The 20,835-nt window shown below is 36.6% G+C and overlaps 3 protein-coding genes across 3 annotated transcripts in view; 1 reads left to right on the plus strand and 2 right to left on the minus strand.

Annotated features, from left to right (window-relative positions):
• Positions 1 to 65: 65 nt before the first annotated feature.
• Positions 66 to 11,543, minus strand: LOC106914731 (polypeptide N-acetylgalactosaminyltransferase 6-like). The gene is made up of 12 exons (XM_014981727.2): positions 11,256 to 11,543; positions 10,643 to 10,808; positions 9,797 to 10,247; positions 9,512 to 9,684; positions 7,270 to 7,419; positions 6,876 to 7,110; positions 4,810 to 4,927; positions 4,051 to 4,251; positions 3,828 to 3,959; positions 3,596 to 3,697; positions 1,931 to 2,080; positions 66 to 1,768 (listed from the first exon to the last, which is right to left on the minus strand). The coding sequence occupies exons 3-12, from the start codon at positions 10,222 to 10,224 to the stop codon at positions 1,646 to 1,648; spliced, it is 1,812 nt and encodes a 603-aa protein (XP_014837213.2). The 5' UTR covers positions 10,225 to 10,247; positions 10,643 to 10,808; positions 11,256 to 11,543; the 3' UTR covers positions 66 to 1,645.
• Positions 11,544 to 12,202: 659 nt separating this feature from the next.
• spmip11 (sperm microtubule inner protein 11) lies at positions 12,203 to 13,615 on the plus strand. The gene is made up of 4 exons (XM_088007217.1): positions 12,203 to 12,458; positions 12,886 to 13,059; positions 13,136 to 13,259; positions 13,338 to 13,615. Exons 1-4 carry the CDS (start codon positions 12,368 to 12,370, stop codon positions 13,384 to 13,386), a joined length of 438 nt encoding a protein of 145 aa, XP_087863343.1. The 5' UTR covers positions 12,203 to 12,367; the 3' UTR covers positions 13,387 to 13,615.
• Positions 13,616 to 14,802: 1,187 nt separating this feature from the next.
• The window catches only part of LOC106906069 (adenylate cyclase type 6-like), a 51,046-nt gene continuing 45,013 nt past the window's right edge, over positions 14,803 to 20,835 (minus strand). Inside the window, exons 21-24 of the mRNA XM_014971154.2 lie at positions 19,750 to 20,013; positions 19,449 to 19,653; positions 19,242 to 19,366; positions 14,803 to 18,489 (exon numbers count right to left, since the gene is read on the minus strand). Of these exons, the coding sequence (XP_014826640.2) occupies positions 18,361 to 18,489; positions 19,242 to 19,366; positions 19,449 to 19,653; positions 19,750 to 20,013 (723 nt within the window). The 3' untranslated portion in view covers positions 14,803 to 18,360. The remainder of the gene's footprint in view (positions 18,490 to 19,241; positions 19,367 to 19,448; positions 19,654 to 19,749; positions 20,014 to 20,835) is intronic.

Genomic DNA, 20,835 nt, shown 5'->3' on the forward strand with positions numbered 1-20,835 from the left:
GAATGTTGAAAAAAACAAGTGGGATTTTTTGTTTTAAAACATGGCAAAAAACACACACACACACATTCTAAGCCAAAGTAATACTTTGTGTCCACAGTGGTTTAATAAGAAAAAGCCCACATAATAAACAGTTTATACCTGCACCATTTCCCATGTTTTTATACATAACAGCCTTGTTGGAAAGTGAACACTGGACCATTCTGAGGTGTGGTATCGTAATTGTAGATCAGATTTCCTGAGTTCCCAGTCATTAAAACAATAAGAGCACCTTATGAAGTAAATATTCCAACTGTGAAAGTTGTAGGTTGCCAAGCATGCTTTGGTTTAGTTTTTAATTTGACTCCCAAGTTCATTTAATATAATAAAAGTTGCAGGTATAAACAATCTGTTAACACTTTGGCTGGTTTGGTTTCCAAGACACGTTGAATGCTCCAAGCAACCTCCAACTTTTCCTGACATTATAGGTTGTTCCTGTTAATTTTTTTTTTTTTTACAAAGAATTTGGAAAATACATAATTTGATTTCAAACTGAACCCATATTAATGTCAGCCCAATAAAAGAGAAGTAATAAAAGTACCCAAACATACAAACATTTTAAATAAATTAACCAATGCAAAGTACAAATATACCACTTCATTGTGTTGGTCAAAACATAGCTACAATGACTTGCATATATTATATATATATATACATATATATACACTTGACTTTAATATTAAACTTCATGCATACCCATTCATATTGAGTTCATACTTTCAAATGCTCACTATTCCAAACAAAATGCTTAAAAGTAAGTAAAACAAATATTACCCCCACTTCCACTCGCCCTCTTATAAAGATGTATATAAACGCATACTATGTACAACTCAAATAAGTTAAACTGTAAGACTGCATTTTTTTTCAATGTGGCTTTAAGATATTCCTCATACAACTTTATTTAGGAGACAGGACTGAACTACCATCACGTGGTGAAAAATACTAAAGTCCAGTTTGAAGCTATTATAGGTATTCCGTAGCAATACTTACTAAGACGGTTAAAGTGTTAATTTAAATATACAATCTTTTAAAAATGAAAATCACAAAGTGCTTCACAAAGACAGGGCATAATAATTCAAACGTAATTAATATGATTAACAGAGTCAATCACAGTCAAATACAAACTAAGCTGCTGAGGAACTCCAGTCCAGTAGGGGGCCTCTCGGCACAATATAAATTAAGGATTAGTTTAAATCTCATAATAGGTTTAGAAAAAGAGTTTAAAATAAAATAAAAAGTTCAAAAGAAATTAGTCTGCATAAATATGCTGTAAGTCAGACATGAATGAAAGACAAAATGACCAACAGAAATAACATTGTTTCCACAATTTAATTACTTCTATCTTTTAAATAAATAATGTAACCTGTAATGAGGCCTAAAGTCAGGTTCTACTTAAGGCGTTGTGCAACTTTGAGTAAAATAATAAGTAAAAAAAAAACACACACATTTTATGTTTAGATAACAGCCTCTGGGTTTGTGTGACGTGGATAAGCATCTTTGTTCACAGTACAAAGATTTGATTCATTGGATCCATTTTCCTAATTTGTTTATGTTTAAACCTTATTCAGGAAACACTGGTAGCAGAGTCAGGCCACATGCTCGAAGTCTCTTACTTCGGTCGGATGAAGACCCAGCCCTGATTCTCTGAGGTGGATCTGCATTTAGACAAAATTACGTTGCCACCGGTGACTGTCAAACACTTGTCTGATAAAGGGTTCTTCATTTGGTTTTTCTGCCAAAACAGTAAAAAATGTAGAATGTCATTTTGAATATTTAAGAAGCGCACAACTGAGCAGCAAGAATGAGGAAATAGAAATCTTTCTTCTTCCCTTTGTAACAAAGCCAGTGTTGTAACAGCAAAAGGTTAAGATGATGTGTAAATACATTAATTCACCTTTGTGAAGATCCAGATTTGCTCTTGTGCTGCTTTTCCCTTCGAGTTGCACCGCTCAAGAAAAACCAAAGCCATTTCAGAGTTGGCATGCAAGCACAACTGATTGCCAGCACTGAGACGAATTTCACTCTTGGAGGTATACTCAAAATACTAGAAATGAAAAACGCATAACATTTAGATGAAGAAAGTAATCACTTTCATTATTAATGTTTTTAAACTGCTTTATGAGGTTATTTATAGATCCAAACAAAAACAACTGTGAAAAAATCTGTCCCATAATCTTTATATGTAAATTATTAGTTATATAATTTTGGTTGAGGAGCCAGAGCGTTGCATACGACTCTGAAGTCGCAGGTTGCAGATGTCTGGTCTAAATTAAACCCATGTCTATATTCGGGCCAGAAATTAAAAAGTTCAAAAAACAACTGAAAACATGACAATCAAGAAAGGATAAGGACCTATGTGAGCCATCATTTTCATTCATGAGGATGGTAGGAGGTAAATAGTCTCCAAAAACTGTTAGACAACTGCAGCAACACTAGTAGCTCAGGGTCACCAAGTCTTCATGATTATAATTGGATGACGTCTCCAGGCATTTTCTGACCCACCATCACAAATGCAAATACGTGAAGTTTGCTAAATGCTGCTAAAGCAAAGCAACCATGTGCTTTGGTCAATCAAGGCATGATATATGGCAAAGCACCTCAAGTGCCTTGATAAAACATGGAGAGCTTTTGATGTTTTGGGGCTGATTCGATTTGATAGGCCCTTGTTGGAGTGACTGTCACCATGAACTCTTTGAAATACTAAATACCTTTAACAAAGAACCCATTGTCCTCTGTCAGTAAACTACAAATAGGTTGTTATTGGGTCTTTCAACAAAATAATGATCTGAAGACCAAATCAGCACAGGTTACTCAGTGAATCAGCCTTCCTCCATGTCCGACTCAGTATCAGGCCAGACCTAAATCCTGGAGAAAACGTATAGCTGAAGGAAGAATATAACAGAGGACGGTTGATAATCTGGGACATCGTTCAAATATCCCTCTTTAGGTATGTTCCAGCCTTATGAAATGTCATTTTGAATTTTTCAACGTGAGACTTTGCTACTGCAATGAAAGCTTGGTTTATTTATGGCATTTTAAATATCTGCATAAGAACTAGCCTTGTTTAAAACACTGATGCCAAATGGAAGAAGGAGGTGGTTGCATGTTGAATCTAAACTAACTTGATGGTTGATAAAGTAGGAAATCAATTTACAGGACAAACATTATAATTTCATACAATAAAAGGGCAGAATAGTTTGCATTAGATTACTATTCCCCCAGTAACTTTCATATATCATCCTCAGGTGCTGTCCACTATCAATAATAAACCAACAGAAAGTAATGAAAATGTCTGTCTAGTTATATTATTAAAAGTATATAAGAAGTACATGAGCACTATTTTATTATTGTTTGGCATTGCTTTTCACAAAACCTTGATTCGTAGTTTTCAATTTGAAATTGCATTTACTGTAGCTACGGACAAAAACAATGGTCCCACAAAATGCAAAAACAAACTTGACTCCATTGATAAACTCCAAAGAGCTCAAAATAGATTTTAAAAATAATTATAATGTGGGATCTTGCCTTAGAAAGGCTAATTTGACCAAAGGTGCAATACCTGCGCTTCGCCTCGGTTGTTACATTTGAAGATTTGGCCCTCCTCCCAGCGCTTTTTGACTTTTCCCACATCCAGCCGGCAGCCGTAACCAGTGTTGTTTAACTTCATTATAGTGAACAACAAAATGATGAACTGTGAGGTTTGTGAATCTGAATACCTTACTTGACAACATCTCAACAATGCAGTCAAATATTTTTGTAAAACACAAATGGCTGGAAGACAAAGTAGGTACCTGTCCATAGATGATGGGCCTGATTTCAGGGACATACGCCTCTGGGTAAATATTGTTCAGGTACCAAGAAAAGTTCTTGCAGTTAAGTTTTTCTCTGAGTTTACGGCGTCCAGAAACATCGCCGTATGAATCCTGGAAAGTAAATGAAAACATATACACAGCAAGGTTATGTGAATAATGGCAATAATAAAATGCTTAATTTCAAGATATTATTTATTCTTACTGTTCGAAAAATGGAGACAGCCCTTCTGTTTGCGCGATAGAAGATCCACTTGTAGTCATCCATCCAGACCTCAGCCAGACGAACCAAGTTGCGGAGGATGATTGTGCTACCATTTGGAAACCTGTGAGGGCTCTTCTTGCGGAAAATGTGGCCGACAACAGAACAAGGAATGATCTCTAAGAGGCCTCCACACTGCCAAACCTGCAGCATAAAAAACCCCGGCAACTTTAACTAAAAACCTTTCAAGGCATGTGGTGCCTTGCAAAAGTATTCATGACGCTTGAACTATTTCACATCATAAATCTTAATGTTATTTGTTAAAATGTAATTTTGAATTAATGAGTTACAAGGTCAAGTATTTCTGAATTTGAATTAATGTGACAGAGGAAAGTTAGTATAATCCTCAAGTGGAAGGAAAAGAGGTGCATTGTTTTTAAAAAAAATATTTACCCATAAAAGCTGCAGTACAACTTTTATAAAAATGTGTTTTTTACATATTTGTTAAAAATGTCATTATGTCTTGACAGTATAATACAAGTCAGATAATCTGTGAAAAAAATGAGCTCCTCCGACTCCTCTCTGTGGTTCTACAGCCATCTGCAGAAATGCACAGCTGTCAAAAACAACCTATCAGAGCCAGCAGGAGGGTCCTTTCACTTAACCAATGTGCAATACTTGTGCTAATCTGTAGAATATAGAACAATGTTAAGCTTAAATAGTATGAATATGTTTGCACTGCATTTCATGTACATTTCTTACCCTGAAAGACATTTCTAGATTCTCTCCTCCCCAGAACTCCATCTGGTCATCATAGGATCCTATTTGCTCAAAGTAGGATTTCAAAATAGAGAACAGGCCACCAGCGAAGGTAGGCGTTCTGTAAAATATGAAAAAGCAGCAATGTCACAGTATATTTACTTAAGATTCAAAAACAAACTTAATCTATTGAGAAATTTCATTGTATGAGCAGAGTTCTTTTTCACTTAGAAAATAATTAAATTCAGTTTGGCAGTGTTCACACTGCAGACTGAAGTGACCCAATTCCGATTTTTTTTTTTTTGACGTAATTCGACCCATATCTGTCCTTTCATGGCAGCCTGAAGAACACAGGACGGATTTTTTTCGAATACGATCCGGGCCACTTGGGTATCCGATTTAAATGTGACTGACCTAACGGCCAGGTCGCGTTCATCCGACTATTCTGATAGGCGCAAGCGGAAAAAAAAACAACGATGGCGGACTATAATATGAATTATATATTCATATTATAATATGAATATATTTAGCACTTTAACAAGAGCCAGCAGGCTCCGGTCAGACGGCAACTTCAAAATCTTAAGATATGCTCCACCATAGACATAATATAAGGATAGACGCCTCATGGACCGCTCTCGCCTATTGTCGCTGACGAGATTTAGGGCGGCCATCTTGGAGCGGTACTCCACTCCACTCAGCTTTATGTGTTTAGCAAGCACAATGACGTATCAGCGCATTTAATCGATCATAACACACTTTTTTGTTACTGGAAACCATATTCAAACATCTATCAAAGCAACATTTATAAACAATTGTATTGTTTAAGTATGTTGTTAATACATAGTTCAGCATATTTAAATATGCTTGGTGGCTATAACAATAGAATAGGAATGGAATATTCTGATATCGATGTATGAAGAGCATATTACAAAGCACACAGCCGTTCATAATTTATTTAATAAATTATTTAGTAATATCAATACATTTATATAACTATACAAACACAAATGATGATTAATAATGACAAATAATGATTAATACTTAATAATATATATTGGATGCATGTTTATATGTGTATGTACATTTACCACCTGTGTAATGTTTGCTGGTGAATGTTATAACACATAATATAAGTTTTATAATATATGTTACATTGTTTCATTTCTTATATAGGCTCTTGTGTCAGATAATCTAAGCCAATGTTAGAGAATAATTAATTTTTTAGATTTACGGAATCTCAGTTAGCCTTCATAGCGGGGCTGAACCCGTATTACACCAAGCACTATAGCTAATATTAGCTGGTATCTCGCCGGTGGACATAAATACAGCAAAGTAATATTCTAGTCACAAAATATACACAATAATATGTCCATCTTACTTGTGAAATGTTGTCTGTCGAGACCTCACATCCATAGTCCATCGATCCGAACAATATCCCTCAGTGCTGAGGCATCTTCTGCTGTTTTGGTTGAGCAAAGTAGGAGGGACGACCGCTCCAAGATGGCCGCCGTATATCCTGCGCCGGAGCGGCCAATGTAGGGTCTACTCTTATGTCTATGCTGAGCACGCTTTCTGTCATGTGTGACGTTATTGCGCCCTCTACTGCGCATGCGGGTTTGCAGTTCACACTGGAGATCACATACAGGTCGCATATATTTGGAAGTGTGGTGTGAACCACAACGGCCACGGCAAATAAATGCGATTTGACAAAAATTTGGATTTGGGTCTCTTCAGGCTGCAGTGTGAACGTAGCTTGTTTATATTTTGCCAATCCACTACAAATATCGTCTTACGGCACTACAAAAAAGTTGTTTTAATTTAATCACACATACATTCCTATTATTCCTGGTTATCAATCAGTACAGTATGCTCAATTAATTATTCAAAGTTTTTATCTAAGGAAACCCAACAGATCAAAAATCTGGAACTGCTGTTTTGTTCAGTTTGTCTATGTCCCCATCAAATAAACTTGATGGGGACAAGTTTATTTGATAGTGTACATTTTTTGTTCTCTTAAAAGGTTACAACTTGAGGAAACTTATACTTTCTATGTATCCATTTGTAATTACCTGATAGGGTATGTCTCATTCTTTCTGCGCTTCTTCTCCTCGTCTGGAACGCGTTCCCATCCAAACTTGAGTCTCCAATCAAACTTTCCTCGGCTGTAGTTTTGCAGTTCAGGCACTGGTTTGTGAAACCTCAGGCTGTGATTATCGATCGACGTGATTCTTGGGCTCACCACGGCTCTGGGCTCTTCAGCTATTCGAGCCAGAAGAGGCTCCAGCCAGCCAGGGAAACATTCACCTGTGAAATAAAAAGAAAACTGAAACATTTTTTCACTAGCTGGAAGCTATTGGCTATTATATGGAATACTGCTGCATAGAAATACTATTGTAATAACCAAACACATTGCTAAGCCAAACATTTGTCCTCTGCATGTAAAAAAAACAACTACAAACTCACAGTGGGAATCTAGGAAGGTGAGGACCTCCCCCTGTGCAGCCTGAGCCCCCATCAGCCTGGCTGTGATCAGGCCTTTTCTCTCCTTCTGACGCAGGACTCGCACTATTCGCAGCCCCTGCACATATTCATCCAGTGGAGTCTTTAAGAGATCTGAAGACATAAATACAAAATTAGAGCTGAAGGATGGCAAATGTTAATAAAATCTGGCATTTTGCATGTCTTTATATTGGAGTTACATTGAAGTTAGAGGGGTTGTGATTTATTGCATATTTGCACTTTGAATACAGATAAATGTTATGAACACTTAAATTTAATACTTATTCAGATTTTTAATTGAAATGTCTAAATGTAATTAACACAATATATCACAGATTAATTTGATATTGCAAAAAGAAAAAAAAAATCTCAAATTTAAGGTAAAATACTAGTAGCTGTTGTTGCCAAAAAATTACCATATAAATACAGATTTACAGCTTCCAGTATTTTGCCTTATATTAGAGACTTTTTAAACAGTGTACTTAGTGGGTGAATGCATTGTGATAACTTTTCCCACTGAATTTTGGGGCAACACCCAGAGGCAGTTCTATCCCCCACAAGATGGCGCCCTGGGCCGTTGCCCAAGTCGCAGAAACTGCCACTGGCAACACCAGCCACATCTCTTCTAATCTCTTAAAAATTTTAAAATTCAAAACATTTGTCTTTTTTTTCTGTCTCCATTGCCACATGGTGGCACAGTTGGTTCGACACAAAGAGGTCTTGGGTTCAAATGCTGGCCTGGGGTCGTCCTGCATATCCTCTGTTCTCTGAATGCTCTGGTTTCCTCTCAGTAAATCAGAGTAATACCCGAGTCAGTTTCTAAAAACTGACTCAGGTATTAGCATGTATGGACATAGTTTTCTCTCCTTACGATGGACAGGTGACATAATTTGCATCGCCTCTTATTTAAAGATTGCTGGAGACAGGCGCCAGTCTCACCCTTTCAAACTAAGCAGGTAACAACAAAGGGTGGATGGATGCTGAGTTTCCACAATTGGAGTCTTAGGTTCACGTTCAGATGGTTGAGTTCCTGTGAAGTTTTAATCACCAGCTGCAGAACAATACCTCAGCTGGCTGCAAAAACCTCATACAAGCTTGTAAGTGTTCCAGTAAGCAGGCCTTTCTGCAGAGGTAAACGATAAACTAGATCTTTTCTTAATTATGAAACAGACTCTTAGTTTTGTCAGCTTTGAGTCTTGATGGAAATTTTTCTTAATGAATTTTCCCCTAGAAGTACATTTATGAATGCATAAAGACGGCAGCAGGATATTAAACACAAATTCCATCTTAAGCAACAAGACTCTTAAGTACTTTATCGTTTGTAAAAGATTAGGTTTTATGTTTAAATAATAAACAAAACATAATTTTCCAGATAACCTTTCCCTTTGGACCTTATTATGGATGTGATGAGTCATGCATTTAGTCGCCATAGTGGCTATCAGCATGATAAAGACACTAATACTGTAATTAACTGTACAGTGTTAAAGCAGAACAAATGAGGACAAATTCCTTCCCCACTTCCACATTGTACACCAACTCAATGCAGAAGCAGTAAATTTCAGTTTTCATCATGTTTTGTTCTCTGAAATATGAGAGTACTTTCTGAAGAAATGATATACATCCAATGCCTTGCAAAATTATTCATGCTCCTTCAAGATCATTAATCTCCTTTCAGTTTATGTGGTTAGTTAGATCTTGGTAGGTTTGCAGTTGTGTTCTTTCCATTTTCAGGTCATCGATGAAAAGTGTTTAGGAAAAGCTCCACAGTTTTATTCCCAAGTTGTCTGCTGTAATCCTTGGTCTTCATTACTTTTATTTATTCATTTTATTTTTGTTTTCTTCATTCAGCTGTTTGTTCACCAAACTTCTGAAACCTTCACTGATCAACCAGATTTAAAGTGAGGTTGACTCAAACAAATGAAATCAATTCACTCACACTGTGATTTTTGGAGGCAATTAACACTTTTAGTGAAGGGAACCATAAAAATAAAATAAAAAACCCCATAAAGTACGTATCATTTACCTTAGATTTAATAGTTATCTGCTTCTTTGGGATGGTATTTCTCATAAAATCCCAAATAAATACATATACGTTTTTGTTTCCCTCGTGAAAAAGGAAAGTTGAGGAGTTGTGAATACTTTCTCTAGGACACTATATATGTGAAAGCATTAAGATGCAACATTAACTATCAGTGATCTCACTCACCGTCTGTACTGGCGTCGTCCACCAGTAAGATCTCTGTGAGCAGAGCAGCAGGAGCCGTGTGCAGGACGCTGTAGACCGTCCTGAGCAGAGTGGACCAGGCCTCGTTGTGAAACACTATTATCACGCTGGTGGTTGGAAGGCCAGGACATCTCAAAAACTTCTGCTTCAGGCAGCTGTCAGAGCCAGACTGGAAGTTAAGAGGCAGCTTTTAAACAACGCATAGATTTATCTCTTGCCTGTAGGGTGATGTCGCCAAGAAACGATGTTCTCCTGAGATAAACTCACTCTGGAGGCCGTGTGTCCTTTCCCAGATCCCGGTGCAGAGAGATGCGATCGCTGGCAAACTGGTTGAACTGGTTTTTCTTAAAACCACTTGATTCCTCTTTCTGTTCCTCAGCAGTCATAGAGCGCCACACGAATGGCTTGCCGTCTGCTCCCGGTTCCCAGCGATCTTGGTAAGGCCTCTGAAGGTGAGGCCTGAACTCCTGCTTGCTGTAAAATCCAGGAGGACATTTGTGGACAGAGGAATCTGTAAACCTGGCAGTCTGGACAGGGATGGATCCTCTGAGTTTCCCCACATTTCCCTTGGGAAGTCGAGGGGAATGTGGCGTTGTTGTATAGTTCATGTAGAAGAGCATAATAAAAGACAAACACAGAAAACTGGAGAATGCTACCTTCACTGAGCGTTTGTGTCGAAGCAAATAAAAATGCATGATATTCAGAGAGCGATGGGGACCTGAGAAGAGAAAAATAAACAAAACGCAACATTATAGACAACAAAAAAATAATTTTAAATAGTTATTTCACCAGATATCAACAGCTGCAGTCTGGAAAACCCTCTCTACGTCATGCTTGAAAAAAACTAATTCCTTTATTTGAATATATTTGACTATTCATAAAGTTATTGTTGTCTTATTTAAACAGCAATACAATGACAGAATGAGGTAACTAATTCAACAAGACATAAATAAAACACTAAGAAAGTCCTGCCCAAGCATTGGTGTAATCATTTGTTAGAGGATCCTTCATTCATTTACAAATAATGTTTTAAAAGTAATAACTTTAGCAAACCTGTGTTTCTGAGCTAGTTAACCAACAACACTGTCTTTATTAAATGAGAAAAGTACTTACTTTTTGCTGTAATTTTTCTCTGTGTTGTCCTGTTTGCCTCCCACGTCTTACAGAGACCGACAATGAAGTGCACAGGTGCTCAGTCGGATCAGTGTGCATCAAGGAGCCTTTGCAACAGCTCAGACCGGTTAAAAACATCTGACTCAGTCAAGCAGCTGCGGTGAGACTGCCAAGAAGTATGTTCTTTATTCCTGGTTTCACTTCGGCTGAGTTATTTTTAACTTCCATTTTACTTTTAAGTTGCATTTCTTGTGGGATCACATTTATCTACTTAGGAGAGGAATGAGAGTTAAGAGCACCTTCTGCAGGATTTCTCAGTAAATGTTTGTCTGAGGTAAACAGCAGAATAAAAGAAAAAACAATAATACAAACCAATCCATTGTTAATTAATCAAGCCATGATGATTTATTCAAACTTACAAAGATTAATCCATATATCAAAGTGACTCCAGTGTTTGATAAGCAGGACGGAGCTCAGCCAAAAATTACTAATCATCATCATAAATTGGAAACATGTTTGTCAGATAAAAAGCTAAGTTTAATTCAAACAAAAGGGAACAACATAGTTTCTATATTTCTAATATTGTTTAAGAGGTAGTTTATCTGGAGCTTACATCTCCTTTCTGGGTTCATCTCTGCCGCTTCCTCCAACAGTCGAAAGAGAAACACAACTGAGCCATTCTGCAGATTTCATTGTGTTCATGCATGACTGTCTGTTATGTGTTTTGGTATTATGTGGGTATCTGTGTTGCTAATAACATAGAGCAGTGTTTCTCAACCCTGGTCCTCACCTCCGCCCTGTCTCTGCATATTTTAGGTATTTCCCTTCTGCCACACACCTGAATTGTATCTCTGGGTGATTAACAGGTTTCTGTAGCACTTGGTGGTCATCATGCAATCATTTGAATCAGCTGTTCTGGAATAGAGGCACATCTAAGGCATGCAGAGCAGGGAGGCGGTGAGGACCAGTTTTTCACTGAGTTAGAGTTGTCCAGTTAGGGTGCACCAGTTCTCCCACCCAGTGACAGAACTGGAGTAAGTTCTTGACTCTGGCAATCTTAAACAGACTTAAACTGTAAATGTAATGTTGCAGATGATAATAATAATAATAATAATAATAATAATAATAATAGGTTGAAAGTTTGGAAGTAAAGGCTAGTAAACACAACATTTGGAAGAAACAATGTATTATTGCACAGTGGCTCTCTTAAAAATCTGTATAACTTTACTGGGGTTTTAGGATGTATTTACTGCATGAGCAGGAATTCATTGATGTGCAGCACTTTCCTTAATCTACCTGTTAACAATAGAGAAGAAAGGATTAGGTTTTTAAACTAACAAGAATAGTGTAAGAGTGAAAATTGGAGTTATGAAAGCAGCACAACTGCATTACAAAAGCAAAAAAAAAAAAAAATCCTCTTGTATATTTGTCATGCAGTTAATTAAGCCAGATAATTAAAAAGCAAAGTCTCGGCAAGAAAACAATATTCAATGTATTAGTATTTTAAGTGAGTCTTTTGCATATTACAGTTAGTTATCTAGATAGATAGATAGATAGATAGATAGATAGATAGATAGATAGATAGATAGATAGAATCTCCTGTCGTTCGTCGCTTAATGAGGGCGGGGTTTGTTGCCAAGGTAACGCGTAAACAAAGCTATGGTTATTTTTGAAAGCTAGGTGTCGTGAACAGGACATCGACTGGATAAAGGATCCGTAACGCATATGGCTTTCTTCGGCTTGACCCACCTGGGTTATCAAAACCCAATCGGTGATAATATGCTCATAAATCCCCGGGGAGTCCCTCCGTCTCAAGGTGAGAGGAAGCTAGGCTAAGCCTTAGCTGCGCTGAACTCTACATTTATCATGGCTGCTGCAACCTCAGTCAAAGCAGACCTCAGCATTCAGTTAAAACGTTTTGTAATTAAGTTTTTTTTTAAAGTGCAGACATTTATTTAAAAGTTAAAACTAGTGTCAAACTCCAGCGCCATAATAATTAGACAGACACGCATTGAAAGACATGAATTTTAAAAAACATAAATAGAATAAATAAACATAGAAGTAGTTTACTGATTAAACAATTCAATGTTTTATACTGATTGAGTAGAACATAAAAATCTGAGTTCAGCAAATTGTCCTTGTAGTACGTAAAAACACTTTTCAATGATTTTTAAGGGAAAAAAGCTTAAGAGCTAAGTCACTGTAATGATTAGCTTCATCTGTTGAAACATATCTGCTTTTAGATGACTGTTTTAATGTCAGAAAAGAATTTCAGCCATTGGCTAAAGAACAAGGACCCGTCATAAATAAAGAAGTGACCAAAGTACGACTGCAGCCTCCTTGCTACAGCGATGAGGATCATAAAGGGAGTCATGAGCGATACGCAGAAATGGTGAAAAAGGCTCAACCACCCAGGCGTAAGCTAGCACACTTTAAAATATGGGTTCCTGTAGAAGTTTGTAACAAAAACTAATAGCCTCTTCTGTCCTCCAGTCCCCAACCAGCTGTATGTAAAGCCTCTGACAGAAAACCAGCAGTATGGATGGATGAGACACATGAGCTTTGAACCATGGACCCAGTGCCAAAAGTTTCCTCGAAAATCCAGCGAGATGACAAGGTGAGTATCATAACACATAAATACATTTTTCCACCAGTCTGGGCCTCTGTCGGTATAATCCATCTGTTGTTTTCCCAGGTTCGTTGGTAAAATGATCTTGACACACCGAGACTTCTGCCTGTTCTGAGCTCCCTCATGTTTTGGCTTCATGAAGTAGAAGCATGCACACGCTAAAAAAAAAAAAAAGCCTGCAACTTTTTGACTCTTCAACCTTATTTTAATGAATCAAATTTAATTGCTTTGTTGTTCCTATGGGTTTTCTCTTTTTATATTTATGTGTTTGTATGTGTGCATGTAACCTTTGTTTAACCGGGTTTACCTCATTGAGATTAAAAAGTACAAAATGTGGCCTTAAATACATATATTTAACAAATAATTGCTCAAACGAATGAATATTGTACACTATTTTAATTGTGTACTATAAGATGTGCTACAACAGTACTCTGTTAAATCTCTAATAAATACAAAATGTACATGCTGCTGACAATATTCTAAAAAGTTGAGCTGTATAAAGAGCTCAAGAAATTCAGATAACATGAGCAATTACATTTTCTTTTGCTTTGGGATAAATAAAGTATTTATCAACTGAAAATTCAGAAAAATTATGAATGCTAGACGGAGGTGAAAGCGTCTCCAAAGCTTCAGTCCTACTGAATGTGATCCGAGAAAGGAACGGCGGTGAATCGGCAGCATTGCTTCAAATAGGGAACAAAACTACTTATGGATTTTGTGGTCTGATCTGACATATTACAGCTTACACTGCTAAAAAATTTGTAGACCTTTCAATATGGAAACAGTATTCCCTGATGAGGTGGTCATAATGTTATGACTGATCAGTGTATTTTTTTGTATATATTCTTGATGTTTTAACACCGATTCTCTGTAGGCTTTAGTGGCACTAGTGACCCCTAGAGGAAAGTCGGGTTAATTACAAGAACAATAAAATCGTGGTTTTGTGCAAAACTTTGGAAGCCCGTTTCTGCCACTCTGTTAAAAATAAATAAATAATCTCATTCTAATGAGATAGTATCTCAAAAATACTGAGATTATTTATTTTATTTATTTTTTTTGCAAAGTGGTGGAAATGGGCTAAACCTGCATAAAATGGAAAAATGGGAGTTATATTAAATATTGTAACAAAGTGCTTTTTTTTAATAAAAATTATATACACAATAAGGGAAATATTGTGTTTCTCAGGGAAGCCAGAAGAGTTTGAATCATTGCAGCTACACTTGATTCCTCGTAATGTTTCTAACATAAATGATGCAGCTTAATCGAAGTTTCTATGATAAAGTAAACTTAAGGAAAGCACTTTTTTATTTTAATAAACAGATTTTTAATATTTCATAATTGAGTTTAGATATATTTTCACTTAGTGAATTTACTTACTTTTTCTAAAGTGTTTAATAACTTGGACAAAACTTTTTTAATTATAATGCAAACTTATTTTGTAGTTTTTAGTTGTAGAAATAAAAAAATTGGAACTAGATATTTTATGTACAGCAATCAATATGTTAAAAAAAACACTAACGGAGAAAAAAAGTACTTTTTTTACATTTTATTTTTTTTCTTCAAGGGGAAATGTTATTTTTCTCTTTGTCATAGTCTTCAACTCTTCTTTTCAACTGAGCAAAACACTCCCCCTTCAACTCCTCCAACTCAGGTAAAATACGAACAAAAAAAAAAGAAGAAAACAAACCAGAAGGATTCATCGGGCCTGAGCAGAAACACTGTTTCAGTAGTATGGGGAACACATTCCTCCCGGCTCCCGTTTCCCCTGAAAGCATCCCAAGAGTTAACAATCAACACAAGTCCATGGACAGCTAGTAGAAATAGAATAAATACAATGAACATCTTTATGAACTCATGTCCATTCTATAAACTCTCCGCTTTAGGCTCGTCATTGGTCACAGTTTGTGTGAGAGTTGGTGATCTCGGTTGCGTCTCCAACACACCCAGGCCTCCGTTGCACAGGAGAGACCAGTAGCACAAGACTGCTTGAGCTGGCTTTGGTACAAACGAGATCAACTGTTTGCTGCTGGAGACAACGAGGACGCTGCGTTGGCGGTGAAACGGTTGGCTAAAATAACTTTCAAAAAGCCCTTCTTCATTTTTGACTCATGTCAGCGGACCAGGCAGGGTAAGCAGACACGTTTTTAAAAAGTTACAGCTTCCGCTCAAGCTTTAAACAATTGAGTAGCACTGGTGTTGCTCTCCCACCTCTTGCTCCTCAATAATGCAAGACAAATTTGGCAGTTTGGAAATATTTCTGGTCATAAAAAACATCGACGATGCTGATGTGGAAACTCAACATGCGCCACGTTTTGCCCTCATTAAGGCAACTCTGCACACAAAGTACAACCAGCAAGCTAAAAGTGTCTGTAAAGCAGCTGGACAATACAATAACTAACCAGCTAATATCATTTAGTTGTTTTTGTGGTTCTCCATAAAGAGCAAAAACAATCAAATGAATAGCATTCTGCTCAATAAGCATTGAAAACTACAGCTAAATTTTGCAGGCGTTTATTGCATATTTTTTACTTACGTTTATGCATCAAATGTGTCAAAACAAAAAAAAAAACATATAATGTTCTGGGTAACATTATAACTGTAATAATCAATATATTATTTAAGTAGCAGTAATATTTTTGTATTTCTACTCTCAGTTTTTATGAAAATGTTACATTGTGAAATCGTTGCTGAAGGTTATCATGCTCATCTAAAACCATTTGTAGATGCATGTAGAAGGTCAATTGTTTCACATTGAGAGAAATAAAGAAAAATATAGAGAATAATAGCTCTGTAAAAAAACCTCAGAATATTAAATTACAATATTAATTATTTTTTTCATGTCAAATGGGGGAAAAGATTGTCGAGGATAAAATGTGGATAATAATGCAGATTGCCACATAATTCTTCAGCAAAGGCAAATCAACTGAGGAGCCAAAGTACTAATTGTTTTGGTCTTACTTCATGATTCCATAAATATCTATATTTTGTGTAAATGAACAGATGAACTGCTAATTTTCATTACTGTTGCATATTTTACTACAACAGTCATCATGAGTTTTTAGTTCATGACTCCATATTTGTTTCTTCAACTCTGAGTAATTACATGTTTGTTTGTTTTTTCTTGAATCAGATCTGAAAAACAATTATGCCATTAATTACATCACTTATTTTTTTTTTTGTTATTATTTTTGGACGGATGCTTTACACAACCGAAATCTTCAATTGTTAATTGGTCATCTCTGTGATTTTCTTATTTAAAAAAAAGCCTGATTTGTTTATTTTTGATAAAAACAGTGAGTAGTGATTCCATATTATTTTAATGTGTTTCATACAGTAAAGGTTTGTCATATTAATGCGGATAAAATTGTCAACCTGCCTGTCCTGCCCAAACTGTCCATTCAGAGCAACACCAGTGATGATTTATGTTTCTTTTACCGCTGAAATAAAAAAAAACGGGCCTGTTAGAGCCTGACTGGAGTGGATTAAATAAAACACACAATGACTCATGTGTAATTTTCTCTCCTATCTGGGCCAGTGGTTCTGACTCCGATCCCGTCTCGCGAGCAGCAGAACTCGGCAGTTGATCCGTTGGTACCAGTGACCTTTGAATTTTACAAGAAAGCGTGCTGTTCTTCATCGGAAATGGAATCATCATGTTAAGCATAAGAACTAACCAGAATCATCATAATAATAACAACACTAAGAATATACAAATGATGGGTACAGAATTTATACAAAATACCCTACGTCAAAACAAATGGAAAGTAAAAATAAAAAAAAAGAAAAGAAAAAGAAACCACAGTAAGACATGCTCAAAGCAGTTATGTTTGGCAAGAAAGCAGTTTTGTTGTATCATAAAAACCTCACAGTGAAAATAGTTATGCCCCTTCAGGATTACAAAGCACAGTATTCAGTCGAAATCAGCGGATATTTCTTTCCTTCGTCTACTTCTTCTTCATAGAAGAATCAAGCTGCATGACGCAACTGCGTTGAAATCCGTAGTTTCTGCCCCTCCCTACCTGGAGGTTCTGGAACAGCTCACTGATTTATGCTCCTTCATTTCCACCCAAAAAAAAAACCAAAGAAAAGGAAAAGAGACAAAAAGGAGCTCAAACCAGTGGAGAGTCCTCTAATCCCAATCTGAGCTCGATCTTTGTTTTGCTCAGATAAAAATATGTAACCCTTCTCGTAGCATATCTAGTCATCTGTAGTCACTTTTAATTTCATCTGTTAAAATGATTGAGGGTAATTTTATTATTTAGAGTTAAAAATCTGTTCTCTGCTGCCTAAATGACAGACAAAATAAATAAACTCTGTATTTTATGAAAATGAGCCTTCACTGCCAGAAGTCGGGCGAAAGAAAAACAAAAACAAGAAAACAAAAACAAAGGTGGTGATCATTGCTGACTTCAGCGAAAACATATCACAATATCTGCCTTGCTTTTAGTAAATACTTTAGTCTTTGGTCAATATATTCCTCCTCAGTTTATACATATAGTCATACACACACAAATATGCATGTACATACACACTTATAAACGTGTAATAAACTGGATATTTGTGCACGTATGTGTTCACACTTTTTTTTTATAAAGGACCTTTAGCACAAAACATCAAGACTGAAATAAATAATTAAAGCGGGAACAAAAGTACCTGTTCATAAATTGTGTCAAACGAACAAACAAAAAAAAATAAAATAAAAATTACCGAACAAAAGAACAACAAATAAAATAAAAAGTAGCCTTATGTACAGCGATAATTTTCTTTTCACACAGGCTAAAAGGCGTTGTTTTAAATAAACAGACTTTGCATCTTTCAAGAAGCCTGAGAGAGAGGCTAGACATGAGAAAAACACGTTGTCCTCCAACATGTACGCGGCCGAGATGGCTGTCAAACAAGAGCTTTCTCCTCCCGTCGAGAACGCTTTCCCTTCTCCGGAGTCCTAAAAGTTCGCGTTTTCCTCTTTGCTTGGGATTCAAGTGATGGCGATTGTAGTTCTCAGCTGTTTCGCTCGCGCTGTGAGTGCTCGCTCAGTGGTGCCGTGTCCTTGCAGTGGGTACCGACCCAGCGTCCGCTGCTGCCACGGCTGCTAGCTGTTGGGCGGCCCGTCGTTTAGGAAGTAGGTCGTCATTTCCCCTTTACCTTTGACCTTAACGACTCCGCGGCACTCCAGCACGTATCCTTTGCTATCAAGCACCTGGTAGAGGTCCGTGGTCACCTGGGGAGTTCAGAAAATATCGATAGGATTTTAGAGAAATATTCTGAGGTACTATTGTAATAACAATAAAAATGTATGGTAAAAACCCCCCAATTTATTAGTTGTTTTGTAGATAACTGTATGGTTATGACTTCATATCACCAAACATACAAACATCCCCATTTAAAGGAGACTTTCTAGATTCCTCTTACTTACTCTAACATTCAATCTTATTTTCTAATTCACTGGTATTTATTGATGCTTTCATCAAACAAACAGTGGAGAAAATTGTAAAAATGTCATTTAGGATAATACTGTCAATACTATCAATTGAAATTTATCGAGACAACAATAAATCAATTTCCTGTTAAGATAAAAAGTTTTCCGAAATAAATGATAAAAGATAGCAATGAAACATCAGGAATCATGTAAATACCATCCATCCCTGGATGCTGAGTTTGTGCTTTACTAAGTTTACCAACGATGCTGTACTACTACTTTGTACTATATCGTAGTACAGCTACATTAATACTGAGAAACAGTAGCACTATTTATTACAAAATAGCACAGGGAAAATCTTTCGTGTGCTAATGTAGTGTAAAAAACCTGTACAAAAACATCCCAAACTGAACTCAGGGCTACCAAAGAAGTCGAAAAGGGAAAAAAAAATCAAAACTAAAATTAATGTAGACCATTTTAATCTACATGTATTGTTTAAATTTGAATAAATGCCACTCGTCCTTCCAAGTTGAATTCCCATTGTTATGTGTTACCTGAATGCGGTCAGGTACACCTGTGCTGTCCATGCGACTGGCCACGTTTACTGTGTTTCCCCAAATATCATACTGGGGCTTCCGGGCGCCAATGACTCCTGCTACCACTGGCCCAATGTTCAGACCTGTGAATCAAACACAAACTTTGTAAAAACATGCGCTGTGAAGAACAGGCTCACAATTTTCCCCATGATTTTCTCTCTGTACCTATCTTCATCTGGAAGTTGTTGAAGGAATGCTCGTTGATATACTTCATCTGCTCTCTCAGTCTCATAGCATAGTCTGCTAGCGCAGTAATATGAGAACGACCCTCTTTGTCGTAAGTAGAGTCGTTAAGACCGGAGGCCGCCATGTAGGTGGAACCAATGGTTTTGATCTTCTCCAGCTGCCTGTACTTCTCTTCACTGATGATCTGAGCCGTTAACAAAAACAGATGTTCATTTTCTCCAAGCTGCACTTTAATACTGTGATCTGAATTTCGTAAAAAAACAAACAAACAATGTTTTACCTCATCGAAGTCGGCGATGATCTCGTTGAGCAGCCGGAGACACTCCACCCCCTCGTTGTTGGCCTCCAGCTCCACGTAGAACTCAGAGAAATTGCTGATGGATGCGAACATGACGGCTACGCACTCACAGGACTGGTAGTACAGCTCATCGTTGCGCCGCTCTCGAGCCAAGAAGTGAGCAGCCACGTCCTTCGGCAGGATGTTGTGAAGGAGGCGACGGTTGTAGGCCTGCAGCTCCTCCATCTCTTCCTTCTCCTCGGTGGCCTGGCAGGAAATAAACAGCTTTGATAAGGACCAGGATGCCACAACAGAGACATAATTATTCACCAGGAATCCAGAGTCTTAGTAGCTATTTTTATTGCACTGTACTTTTTACTTTTACTTGAGTGATTTCATTATGTATTATGACTCTTATTTGAGTAAAATCTTTGGATACTCTACCCATTTGAGTAACTTCACTGAATGAAGAACAAGCTTGTTTTATATAAAAATTCACCTGACACAGATCCTCTTTTTCCCACTTCTACCCAAAATATCTGTGACACTAGATTAATCGAAACAAGTCAGAAAATAACTGCCAAGATTAAAAGAAGAAAAGTATCCTAACCCAAACATTTTAATTATTTTTTCTTGTGACACCACTTGGTTATGCTGTTTTATCTTTGTCTTAATTGTATCCATTTTAATGTGTACCTCCTTTTTTTGTTAGTTTATTTTATTAGTTTTTTTGTCGTTATTCATTCTCTTATCTAATTTATTTGTTTGTAATGTAATCTTTGCATGCACTATTTGGTGAATAATAAACAAAAAAGTTTCATTAATTGTAATGTAAAAGAAATTAAGAAAATGTTTCTTTTCTCTAATTTTGTAATTATATTATTCATAAGAATTATTGTCATTTTGGTATTTAAAATACAACAATTTCCTCATAACTTTATATACTGATGATGGTAATTTTTAAATATTAAAAAATGTGTGTTTTGTTTTAACAAATACTTTTTTACTTTTACTTGAGTAAAAGTATGTTTAATTAGTACTACTCTTACTCGAGTATAATGTTTTGGTATTGCACACACAGGAATCACA

Source organism: Poecilia mexicana, unplaced genomic scaffold (genome assembly GCF_051168715.1).
Source record: "Poecilia mexicana isolate PSO_F unplaced genomic scaffold, ASM5116871v1 scaffold_7, whole genome shotgun sequence".
NCBI classification, from domain to species: domain Eukaryota; kingdom Metazoa; phylum Chordata; class Actinopteri; order Cyprinodontiformes; family Poeciliidae; genus Poecilia; species Poecilia mexicana.

Coding starts and splice junctions, on each gene's coding strand:
- LOC106914731 (XM_014981727.2), bottom strand. CDS start 10,224: ATGCATTTTTATTTGCTTCGACACAAACGCTCAGTGAAGGTAGCATTC. Junction 3,960..4,050: donor CTGTCTCCATTTTTCGAACA/GTAAGAATAAAT, acceptor TTTACTTTCCAG/GATTCATACGGCGATGTTTC. Junction 2,081..3,595: donor ACAACCGAGGCGAAGCGCAG/GTATTGCACCTT, acceptor TTTCATTTCTAG/TATTTTGAGTATACCTCCAA.
- spmip11 (XM_088007217.1), top strand. CDS start 12,368: ATGGCTTTCTTCGGCTTGACCCACCTGGGTTATCAAAACCCAATCGGT. Junction 13,060..13,135: donor AAAGGCTCAACCACCCAGGC/GTAAGCTAGCAC, acceptor TCTGTCCTCCAG/TCCCCAACCAGCTGTATGTA. Junction 13,260..13,337: donor AAATCCAGCGAGATGACAAG/GTGAGTATCATA, acceptor TTGTTTTCCCAG/GTTCGTTGGTAAAATGATCT.